Here is a 12,219-nt window from a genome sequence, read left to right as displayed (position 1 = left end):
GCGGAGGGATCGTTCCTGCTCGTTGATTGGCTCGGGCGCAGCGCTGCGGTCTTTCCCGTTCCGGCGGGCGCTGACCTTGCCGGTGCCGAGCCGCCCCTTCGCCCCGCTCTCCCCGCAGCCGCAGCCCGCAGCCATGGTGGCGTACTGGCGGCAGGCCGGGCTCAGGTACCCGCCTGGCGCCGCGGGGCTCCTCTCGCGACTTCCCTGCGATAGCTGTAACGGCCGGAGGCGAGGGCCTGGCAGGGAGGGCTGGCGGGGTCACAGCCGCGCCTCCGGAGGGGGTGGATGAGCCTTGGGGAGGTGTTTGATTCTCACCCGCGTTTTCTCCCCCCTTTTCTCTCCTGTCTTCAGTTACATCCGCTACTCCCAGATCTGCGCCCAGGTTGTTAGAGCAGCCATGAAGCCTCAGTACAAAGCAGAGGCAGAGAGGGCGGCGATGGCCACTGTGAAAACCGTGAAACCCAAGAAGGAATAAAATGTAAGTAGAGGGGATGGGCCGGGGTGCCGTATTGCAGCTTTTTGTACGACGGGTGTTGGTTTCCCAGTATGAGCCGGGTTAGTGGCGGTCTGCGTGGCTCATTTCGTGCTGTATGTGGAAAATCGGCTCTGATCTTCGTGCGTGAAACTGGAACGGATCCCCCACTGGTTTGGCGCATCTGTGTGCGGATGTGTCCGCATCCCGATTGCGTGTGGGATAGGGAACTGCGTGATCTCATCAGCTCGGCAAAATGAGGTGCTTTCTCCATCAAGCACTGCTTTGGACAATTTGGGGTTTGGTCAAAGTTGTTATGGACTTCTGCAAAACAGCTGAGTTTCTGCAGTGGTGTTCATAGGTTTCCTGTCTCTTACTTTATGAAGCCTACTGTTTCCCCTGATCAGCAGACTTAGTCGTGTAAGGGTTATCTGCTGTCTGTGAAAGACAGATGCCGCTTGTACCTGTATTCGTGACATCGCATACATCACGAGCAGCTGAAATCTCTTCTATTCTAAGTAGAACAGCTTCTATTCCTGATCTGAGATTAAATATTGTTACCTTTTGTTTGAAGCATACCTTGTACATATTCTTGAATCGAATAACTTGTACTTTAAATCTCTCATAGGAGCTGATCTGTGGTGAATACTGTTAACAGCAAACTACAAAGCTGTAGGCAAGCTCAAGACTCTGCAGTATGTCATCACGTTAACTGTAAAACTTGCCTCTATGTAAATCAGCATGCTAATAAATGTAATTTCTGTTAAACAAATGAATGTGTGGAAAGTGTTGTTCGTCTTGAAACAAAAAGTACTCCATTTTGCAGAGACATTTATCTTCCATTTGTGTTAAAATAGAAGCCTGTTTTTATCACAGTCTACCATTCAGTGGCAACATATGTTTATTTTTAAGGCAAATTTCTTGTTGGATTTCATGCTGATATTTGAGGTACATCAATGAGTAAGACATTTATTTAGAACTTTTCTGCCTACTTCATTTCAATGATTAATGATTACTTTGGAAAAAGTTTTCTTCACAAGAACCTATGTCAACAGAGAATATAGGCATATGATTTCAATAATTAAAAATACCTCTGTCAGTTCTCTCTGCTGGAAGTGATGATAACGCTGTTGGCTTTAAAATTCTCTGTTGTTGTGGTGTCCATCTTCCATTTGTGCTTAGAACAAAACTAACTGAGTGCAAATCCGTTCGATGAGGCTTAGCGTTGAGACTGAACTGGAAGCAGGATGTTTCGCCGTGGCTGTGCTGCACGGGATCCCATCTCCGAAGCTGTCTGGAACCCTGAGCAGTGAGCGGGAGCTGGCGACCTGCCTTCATCTACGAGGTGGGGAAGGAGGCGCAGAAACCCCCGGGCTGTACCCTGATCACTCAGCTCGTGGTTGTCCTTGTTATCACTTTGTCACTTTACTGGGAGGGAGAGGGACACGCGTTCACTGGGGAACAGTAGGACGAGGGTGACACTCCATTAGAATCGTTTAAGTTGGAAAAGACCTGTAAGATCACCGAGTCCAACCGGTAACCCAGCACTGCCAAGTCCACCACTAAACCACATCCCTAAGCACCACGTCTACCTGGCTTTTCAATACCCCCAGGGATGGGGACTCAGCCCCTGCCCTGGGCAGCCTGGGCCAGGGCCTGACTTCTTTCAGTGAAGAAATTTTTCCCAATATCCGACCTAAACCTCCCCTGGCGCAGCTTGAGGCCGTTCCCTCTCATCCCATTGCTTGTTACTGGGGAGAAGAGACTGACACCACACACCCCCCTGGCTCCAGCCTCCTTTTAGGCAGTTGCAGAGAGCGATGAGGGCTCCCCTCAGCCTCCTCTTCTCCAGGCTGAGCACCCCCAGCTCCCCCAGCCGCTCCTCCCCAGCCTTGGGCTCCAGCCCCTGCCCCAGCCTCGCTGCCCTGCTCTGGCCACGCTCCAGCCCCTCCATGGCCTTCGTGGGGTGAGGGGCCCAATGCTGAGCACAGGATTTGAGGGGCGGCCTCACCAGTCCTGAGTACAGGGGGACAATCGCTTCCCTAGTCCTGCTGGCCACACTATTCCTGATGCAAGCCAGGATGCCATTGGCCCTCTTGGCCACCTGGGCACACTGCTGGCTTATATTCAGGTGGCTGTCGACCAACACCCCCACGTCCTTTTCCCCCAGGCAGCTCTCCAGCCACTCCTCCCCCAGCCTGTAGCAGTGCCTGGGGTTGCTGTGACCCAAGTGCAGGACCGGCACTGAGCCTTGCTGACCCTCACACAGTTGGCCCGGGCCCATCGACCCAGCCTGGCCAGGTCCCTCTGCAGGGCCTTCCTGCCCTCCAGCAGATCGATGCTCCCACCCAGCTTGGTGTCATCTGCAAACTGACTGAGGGTGCCCTCCATCCCCTCATCCAGATCATTGATAAAGACATTAAACAGAACCGGCCCCAGTACTGAGCCCTGGGGAGCACCGCTCGTGACCGATCGCCAGCTGGAGTTAACTCCGTTCACCACCACTCTCTGGGCCCGGCCATCCAGCCGGTTTTTTACCCAGCGAAGCGTACGCCTGTCCAAGCCATGAGCAGCCAGCTTCTCCCAGAGAATGCTGTGGGAAACGGTGTCAAAGGCCTGACTAAAGCCCAGGTAGACAACATCCACAGCCTTCCCCTCACCCACCAAGCGGGTCACCTTGTCATAGGAGGAGATCAGGTTAGCCGAGCAGGACCTGCCTCTAATAAACCCCTGCCGACTGGCCCGATCCCCTGGTTGTCCTGTTTGTCCACCAGCTCTTGGCCGGGGCAGGGGAAGTCGTACTTTCAGCTGTATCGGGTTGGGGGAACTGTTTGCATGTTCCTGCTGCTGCGAGTCTTCACAGCGAGTCTAATGCTGTCCCACCGCCCAGGAAGGACTCCAGCATGCTTACAGCATTGGCCTCAGGTTTGTGTTCGTCCAGACACTTCTGCTGTTGGCTCAAACATGAGGCATTGCTTTCTTGACAGTATAATAAACTCTCTCTTCTAAGAGCATAATAAAACAAGCTCAATTTTTTCATGTAATCTGAAGTTAGTCCTTATAGGAATAAACTATGATTTTTGTCTATCAAATGTTTCAAGTATGAAAGTATTTTATAGAACGGTATATAATTTTTATTTTAAATAATATTATAAATACAGTCTTAAGTAGATGGCTGTGAATGGCAAGAAACTTTTTTCCTGAAGCAAAGCTATGTTTTTGATTTAATGATTGCCATTGAACTTATATCTGCAAACCATTCCATCCATTTTGCTGTACTGAATGATAAGAAGAAAATTTACAGTAGTTAGCACATGGGAAAAAAAATACCACACCAAAACTTTTACACAATTTTGACAACTTTGTACGCTAATATAACTCAGTCTATAGTTTGAAATAGAAACAAAGCACACAATGACAATGAATACAAGCTCTGCAATAATATAAGCCAGCAATGCGATAGAACTATTAAAGTACTTACTTTAAAAAAAGGAATATACGTATTCAGTCTTTTGCCCCATGTTTTTTCCCCTCCCCTCGCAACTTAAGGAACTGAACGTGCCTGCAGATTTTGATCAGTCTGTGGGGTGTGTAATAAAATAGATACTGCCTGTATAGGCCTTACAGAGGTGCCTGTGTTCCTAGAACAGTAAGAAGTTCACAAAGAAAACACGACCTGTGTTCACCTGAGAATAAATAAATTTGATGAGTTGACAGCATATTTTGCTGTTGCTTATGATCCTGATACAGAGAGGCTACATAGTACATTCAATGTCTGGTGATAATATCCTAAAAGTGAATACATTTACAAGAAAGGCTGTTATGGAATAGAATCATAGAATCATTTGGAAAAGACCTCTGAGACATGAGACACTCTGTCTTCATAGCTGCTCTTTTTTTGGGAGAGATTCAGTGTCAACAGTTGTTTAGGAAAGTAAAGCATAACTGCTATTAATTTCAAAAGCATTGTGTTGTAATATTGGATATACTTTGGCCAGATGCAGAGAAAAAATTCTTAAGAAAGGTGTTATTTTTGGTGTGCAGATGATGGCTACTGCTTTCTCTTTAGTGAGCGTCAATAGGCTTATTTGGAGAATTTTTTGATATTACCATTGCCTTTACGGTGCTTCCTTTTCTGGGCTGGCTTCCACTTCTACCTCTTCATATTCCTCTACATCTGCAGTGGCATCCTGGTACTGTTGGTACTCGGACACAAGGTCATTGGTGTTACCTTCTGCTTCAGAAAACTCCATCTCATCCATACCTTCACCAGTATACCAATGGAGAAATGCTTTTCTTCTGAACATAGCTGAGAACTGTTCAGAAACCCTGATGAAGAGCTCCTGAATGGCTGTGTTATTGCCGATGAAGGTAGCTGCCATCTTCAGTCCTCGCGGCGGTATGTCACACACAGCCACTTTGACATTATTAGGGATCCACTCCACAAAGTAGGAGCTATTCTTGGTCTGAACAGCCAGCAACTGCTCATCCACTTCTCTGGTAGACATTCGGCCTCTGAAGATGCATGCCACGGTCAAGTAACGTCCACGACGAGGGTCGCAAGCTGCCATCATGTTGCGTGCGTCAAACATTTGTTGAGTAAGCTCTGGCACTGAGAGGGCTCTGTACTGTTGGCTACCTCGAGCTGTCAGTGGAGCAAAGCCTGGCATAAAGAAATGCAGGCGAGGAAAGGGCACCATGTTAACAGCCAGCTTCCTCAGATCTGCATTCAGTTGACCAGGAAAACGGAGTGAGGTTGTGACACCGCTCATTGTTAGGGACACTAAGTGGTTGAGGTCACCATAGGTGGGATTGGTGAGCTTTAAAGTTCTAAAACATATATCATATAGAGCTTCATTGTCAATGCAAAAGGTTTCATCTGTATTCTCTATTAGTTGATGGATGGAGAGGATGGCATTATACGGCTCTACGACCGTGTCGGATACTTTGGGTGAAGGCACAACACTGAAAGTGTTCATAATCCTGTCGGGATATTCTTCTCTGATTTTGTTGATGAGGAGCGTGCCCATACCTGAGCCTGTACCACCTCCAAGCGAATGGATGAGCTGGAATCCCTGAAGACAGTCACAGCTCTCACACTCATTCCTGACCACATCCATGACGTTTTCAATCAGTTCAGCGCCTTCTGTGTAATGGCCCTTGGCCCAGTTGTTTCCAGCGCCTGAATTACCTGTAAACAGAATTACAGAAAGAACAGCCACAAAGTTAACGAGAATTTTTAAAGGCTACAAAGATGGGAGTTAAAAGGCCATTTTGGGACAGTTGACTCTAGTTAGTTTGCTGACAGCATGCTGTACATACCATGAATAAAATTGTCAGGTCGAAAGAGTGGGCCTATTTTGCTAGACCGTACACTGTCCATCGTACCAGGTTCCAGGTCCACCAAGATAGAACGGGGCACGTATTTATGGGCTAGGACAAAAGAAAATGAATGCGAACAGTTACTGTTAGAAGTCAAAGAGACAGGCTTATCATCTACTCTGAAAAATCCAACCCACCTACAGTGATTTGGGGATATATTATTTTTTTTAAAGTAGTTATTTTAACCTTCATGTTGGCTCTGCAAATTGCTCTACCAACACTCTAACAGTGCGGAGCACTTACAGTAAGCCTCGTTGAAGTACACGTTAATTCGCTCAAGCTGCAGCGATGCATCTCCCCGGTAGTTTCCAGCGATGTCGATCCCATGTTCATCACTTATCACCTCCCAGAACTGAAAAAGAGGTTCACAAACATTTTTTTCCCCAGCATGATGTGTTCAGCATCAGCTCTGCTGTGCTCATGCCTGATGGCACATAAAGTGGGAACCGTGCCTGGAGCGGGGGATGTTTTGCCATTTACGTATTAGATCAGAGCGGGGATCCTCCTCTCCCCCCTCCCCAAATAAGTTCAAGGGAAAAGTTTAGTAGACCATTTATGCTGCTCAGCTATCACCCATGCACTAACAGGTGGAGACCCTCAATTTGTTCCCTCTATAGCAAAGGAAAATTTATATTAGTTTAAATAACACAGGTGCTGGTTGGTATGAGCTTAACAAAAAAGTCGGGGCAGGGGGTGGATTGGGGAGGGTTGCGTTGAGGCCTGTCATGCACAAATGGGACTGTGGCATGGCAAAGCTGGCTCCGACAAATTTGTATGCGAGCAATGCTTTCCACAAACAGATGTTGGTCCTAAATGTCCTATCTTGACATTCATATGGATGTCTTGTACTGGGGCTCTTATCTAGGCAGCAGCCACAGCAGTGTTAATGTAGACACACCCACCTGCTATAATGACCAGGCTATTTTAATTTTAAAGGTCTTCTGGTTTAGCATCCAGTCTCATTTTGAGTGTACAAATACACCATTGCCAACATGTGCATGGTGGTTTAGCGCGTGTGTGCGCTTGTCTACGGGTCTTATTAGACAAACAGAAAAAATAGAGACCTTTCAACTATCACACTGGGTCTAACATGACATTCCCTGGCCATCCACAGCTTCATGTTCCAATGAAAGGAATCAAGGTGAGATTTGTGGGAGCAAGGAATGGACGAAGAACACAACAACAATTCTTCGGTTACCATGTGTCCTCAAAGACCTCCCAGATCCAAATTAACCCAGATACTTTTTTTTGACAACTTCCTACTAATCAATTAAAAAAAAAAAAAAAAAGATAGGCATCACACAGCAAAAAGCAATGTTTGGGTCTTTTTTTTCTCCTAGCACACAAAGTCGGCAATGAGCGACTTCTAAGTAACAGCATGCCAGTATTTGAACCCTACAACTGAACATGACTGCCTCTCGCCGGAGGCCAGTTAGGCAGAATCCTTAACTGCACTTTGTGCCACTCTTGGAAAAACCGAACTGGTCACTGATAGCACAGGTCATTCTGTTGACTGATACAGTCCCATAGTAATGATTATAACGTGGCGGAGTTACTGCCGTATGGCTGAACTAAAGCACTGGCATCACAACTTTGCAACCCTGGAATTACCGGCTCCTTCCCTTGTCCCAGTATTTTGCAGACTAGTGTAGTGCCCCGGGAATGTCAGTCCCAGCGGGATGTTCTGGAGCACTTAACAGAATCACTGTGCCGTAGCTCTTGCAGATGTTTCATTCTTTGACAATCTTAGCATTAACCTTCGCACGAGGAGCAAGCCCATCTTACGACTTTCACATCAAAATGCTCACATTCGCTAGCGTGCCATGCATCCTACCATTGCGTGAACAAAGTAATTATTCCCCCCAAAAGTCCCCATCCGTTAATGACGTTTGACCTGCTACCACTGATAGCACTTACTACTAACGACCAATATTGAAAAGAGACCTTACCTTAGCTCCAATTTGGTTCCCACACTGGCCAATCTGAAGATGCACAATTTCACGCATTTTGCGTAGCTTAGACCTGTTGGTGGCTACAACCTAACACAGGTTTTCTGGCTGCAGTCCCCAGAACAAGCCCTCTTTCTGCTGCTGTATCAGCTACGCCCAGCACAGACCGCCCCAAGGGGCCTTTTTATACTACTGGGACGGTCACCCAGCCAGCAAGGGGAGTAGCCAGTAACTCGGCTGCTCATCAAAGCATTTCACAAGGAGGCAAAGTGCCTATTCCCTGCCTGTGTACAGGGCACAAGAGCACAGGTACATTACTGAGTGGCTTGGAAAAGAAAACTGTCACACGCATCCCTTTACAATTAATTCCAGTTCTCTGGGCAGCAAACAGTGTGATTCATGAATAGCTGTGCACATTGTATTCATGTTTCATTATTTTATACATAATATATATACAAATATATATGCACATATAGACATTATAGCCAGAAGTGAGTGATCTTAATTTATTAAGTACATGTGCTTCTGCCACATAATTTGAATTTTAACATCATATCAGTCATACAGGATAACATCCATAATAAAGATGATAACAGCTTTGAGCAGTAGCCTCCTGTAATCACAACATTCAGCGCACTGCCAGGCAAACTTGCAGTTCACTAATAAGCGTCATTCTCAGTGCCTAACCGCATGAAGGAGGGGGACAGGATCAGTAACAAAAAAAAATACTTTGTAAAACATAAATATAACACTGCACTCTCGGTGATATATGTTCCTTAAACACTTAATAAGAAACCATCGATTTCAGCCAATCTAAAATCTGAATCGACTTGTGACTAACTGGCACAGATGCTCTCCCTCTCTTTCTTTCTCTCTCTTCCTTTCCTGCCATTAAGAAATACGGTATTTCTTATATTTCTTATTTTCTTATATCTGAGATGTAGCATTTCAGAACTTGCCAGGAAAATGCTAGAGGTGAAAACCCAGTTCGGCTGAAGTTAACTGTAATGTTGACTGTGTGAAATGTTTCGCTGCATTAAAGGAAACAATGCAAGGCTGAGCAAAACACGACCCAGTCTGTTGCCTGCTGATAAACAGGGCTAATATCACTCAGCAACAGAAACCCAGAACGGACTGTCTTCTGGAAGCTTGTAGTAGTTTTATTACATGTCAGACGACTATCAGTGCTTTGCAAGTGTTCCTTTTAAGGACAGGAAAATGAACTATAATTAGGAAAGCACCTTAAATTATTTTGTATAAAAAGACGACAGTGGAAGGACTTGCCTCATTGAAAGTAACTACTTTACCACTTCATGGGTTGCTGGAGATAAGGAATCTCTGAGCTTCCATATTGTTCCAGAAGAAAAATCAGCTTATCCCAGACTTCCCCACCACAGATGACTTCCACTTCTTCCACCAGCCAATGGAGGAACAGACAACTGCTCTTAAGACAAAGTTTAGCACCAGAAGTGCATTGCAAAAAAAGCAGCTAGCAAACGCTCTGCCAAGCCATGAGCTGTCCTCAGTCGGGAGCAATAAAAGCAAGACTTAAAATTCAGGTAGATTAATTTTGCTTCCTTAAAACGCAACAGTTATATCATTTTCCAAAAAATAAGTATTCTCTGAACAGTTTAGTTTACTCAGCAAGACAACGTAACAGTTATGTTCCACTTCCACGTTCTAGCTATTTTCTACAAAGGCATTGGGTATCTTCTACACTTTCTTAAGACAAAACTCTGGGAAGGTTATTTGGTTTGGTAATTTGGTAATAAAATTTAATTTTATTCATGTGCATTCCATATTTGTTTTCTCCAACTATGCTTAGCTAAAAGTAATAGAGCGCTTCCGAGTTGTATATTCAATTGCTGCGTTCTGAACGGGAGCTGCATGGACACAATGTGTCAGAGAGCTACTGACACTAAATAAATACTGCTTAAAATACGCAATGTATTAATCTACAACAGCCACAACTTACGAAGAGGCTGAAGACGCTAATTCACCATCCAAAAAATTGGCAAAATAATTTCAGCAATAAATATACGCACTGAGAGCATCTCACAAGCAAAGAAAAAAAAAAAAAAAAAGGAAGTGAAAGAAACATGCAATCACTTCACATTGGTTTTTCTCTTGCTAAAAGTAGCTCCCCGGAATCATGTGCCTCCTCTGAAGCACTTCCTTATAGCGTCTTAAAGATTATGGCACAGGACACAAAGCACCCGAGGCGCTTTGTGAAACAGAGGTGGGCTTGTGCCTCTTCTCCCTCTCCTCCCCAACTGCACGTCTGTGAACCTCCCCGTCTGTCTTCACACCAAACCTGGGCCATGAAAAGCCTGTTTCTCTGTAGATTTTGTTTGCAGGCCTGGCGCTCCTCAGCTCTGCGAAACCTCAAGCCTGTGAACTGCCCGAGCGCGCTCCCCAGGCACAGCCACCGACCATGTGCTACTGCAGATTAGCGGCGCGAGCGTCACCAGAGGACGAGGGGACGGTGGCGGCAGGGCTGGCTTCCAGGGCCTTTTGGCACGGCGGAGCTGAGGAGCAGCCCGCCGCCGGGCAGAGCTCTCACCAGCCTGTCCCGCGGTGCCTGTTATCAGGCTGCCCACTGCTGCCATCGCCTTCGGAGTGGGCCCTAGATACCAAAGCCCTGGCGATGGGCGTAAGCTAAGACCACAAACACGCCAGGGTTTTTTTTGTTACTGTTTTGTTTGTTTGTTTGTTTCTGTTTTTCTTGGTTGGTTTGGTTTTTTTCTAATGCCACCACAGTACCCACCAGCACCAAATACGCATATGGTGCAGGGAGGCATTCTGGGGTATTTTTTTTTTTAATATGGTTTGCTTGGGAGGAACTAGCTTTTCACAGTAGCAGAGAAGATTGTTGAGAAGAAAGCCTATTCAGTGTGAGATAAGCCTGGCTACAGGCCACCAGATAATTTTAAAGAGACCTGTGAATGGCTACCAGATGAGCGGATGCTAGTCTCAGCTAATCTGGGCTACCTGCATCGTCCTTAGGAATGCTACCAAAAACGTTGCATTCAACAGGCAATAAAGACTCCCTACTTCACATTTTCATTTCAGTTAGTAAGAAAAGCTATTTAAAGACTGCCTCCGTCTGGCACGCAGTCCGAAGGAAATAAGGCAGGACTCCCTTAAGTCACCATCAGCGTAACGAGCCCGTGTGTTTAAACAAATAGGTTTTGGTACAATCGAAGTGGATAACCGAGCAGTTTGTTACCTTCCCCACACTGCAGATCTATGACCAGGCAAAAACCTGGGGCTTGCAGCACGTGAATTCACGTGCTGGGTAGGGCCCTTAGTGGGCCCCCTTGCCACAACCGCAGTTGCTGCTGGTTTTGGATCATGGGATGAATTGCCAAAAAGGCCACCTGCAGAGCAGCCAGGCCGGGTCCTTGCTCTGCTCTTCCTTTTGTTGGCATTGGTTCTCTGTGCCTCGGTTTCTCTGTTCATAATGTGGAGCTAATAAACCTCATGTCTTTTCTAATAAGTGCTGAGAGCTAAGGAAGAGACGCTACAAGGGCTGAGGTTTTACCAAACGTGAAAGCTTTAGCCAACATATAGAAAAGAGACTGGAACAGATACTTAAAAAAAAAAAAAAGATAAAAGAGACTCACATGGATACGTAAACCTTCTGCAGGAAAATTAGAAAACTATTTTTACTATTGACTAAATCTTGTAGCAGCTAATAAGGAATCTTCAAACGTCCGGAACCCTAAAGAATAGCCTAAAAAATAGACACAGGCCTGTATTCCCTTGTAAATTCTAGCATAAAAGGGCTTGAGAAATTCAAAACTTAGGACTAGCAAAAAAACCCCAACCAAACAAAACAACCAGCCTGCCTGCTCTATGCAATCACGCAGTCGCTGGGCGAAGTCTCACACAATGCTGATGTGTTAGGCCAAAGGTAAAGAAACCTGTAACCCAGCCACGCAGGGCCTGCGGCAGTCCCGGGTACGAGCCCTCTTGTCACAGGCCCTGTGCGGGCAGCAACTGCTTGTATTGAATCATCGCAATATTTTAATAGATTTTGCTTTTCCTTTCGGGGGGGGGGGGGGGGGGGGAATGTGATCAAAATTTTTTTCATTTTTGAGCGTGTGAGATGGAGACTTCAGCTGGGGCTCCAGCAGACACCTCCCTTCCCTGCCGTGCCCCGGCGGGGCGGCTGCCCGCGGGGTGGGTGCCGCGGCCCCCACGGCCCAAGGGCCGGGAGCGCGAACGCGGCCATTCCGGGTCCCCCGCTCCGTTTGATCCTTGTTCCCTAAGGAATTAATTAGACACCATTAGGAAGGACCTCGCCACGCAGACGCTGTACTTGGCACTACTGAGTCCAGCTTCCACCGGACACAGAGACGCGACATCAGGCAGCCGCGGGAGGCTCCGCCGCCCCGCCCCGCCCCGCCCCGC

General features: G+C 46.7%; 2 protein-coding genes across 5 annotated transcripts; one reads left to right on the top strand and one right to left on the bottom strand.

Annotated features, from left to right (window-relative positions):
- The first annotated feature begins 6 nt into the window (after window positions 1–6).
- ATP5F1E (ATP synthase F1 subunit epsilon) lies at window positions 7–1,244 on the top strand. The gene is made up of 3 exons (XM_009461574.2): window positions 7–165; window positions 352–478; window positions 1,101–1,244. Exons 1-2 carry the CDS (start codon window positions 134–136, stop codon window positions 473–475), a joined length of 156 nt encoding a protein of 51 aa, XP_009459849.1. The 5' UTR covers window positions 7–133; the 3' UTR covers window positions 476–478; window positions 1,101–1,244.
- A 2,337-nt stretch (window positions 1,245–3,581) lies between these two features.
- TUBB1 (tubulin beta 1 class VI) lies at window positions 3,582–10,384 on the bottom strand. 4 transcript variants are annotated; one of them, XM_087749763.1, is made up of 4 exons: window positions 10,118–10,384; window positions 6,098–6,206; window positions 5,795–5,905; window positions 3,582–5,663 (listed from the first exon to the last, which is right to left on the bottom strand). In XM_087749763.1, exons 1-4 carry the CDS (start codon window positions 10,124–10,126, stop codon window positions 4,591–4,593), a joined length of 1,302 nt encoding a protein of 433 aa, XP_087605889.1. In that variant the 5' UTR covers window positions 10,127–10,384; the 3' UTR covers window positions 3,582–4,590. The 4 variants fall into 4 exon arrangements, with proteins under 4 accessions (XP_087605889.1, XP_087605890.1, XP_087605891.1 ...); XM_087749764.1 differs by lacking the exon at window positions 10,118–10,384 and adding an exon at window positions 9,088–10,111; XM_087749765.1 differs by lacking the exon at window positions 10,118–10,384 and adding an exon at window positions 9,111–10,111.
- Between the last annotated feature and the right edge of the window lie 1,835 nt (window positions 10,385–12,219).

Source organism: Nipponia nippon, unplaced genomic scaffold, assembly GCF_047370975.1.
Source record: "Nipponia nippon isolate SJK-2023a ecotype South Korea unplaced genomic scaffold, ASM4737097v1 scaffold_13, whole genome shotgun sequence".
NCBI lineage: Eukaryota > Metazoa > Chordata > Aves > Pelecaniformes > Threskiornithidae > Nipponia > Nipponia nippon.
This window is presented reverse-complemented; position numbering and strand designations above follow the sequence as displayed.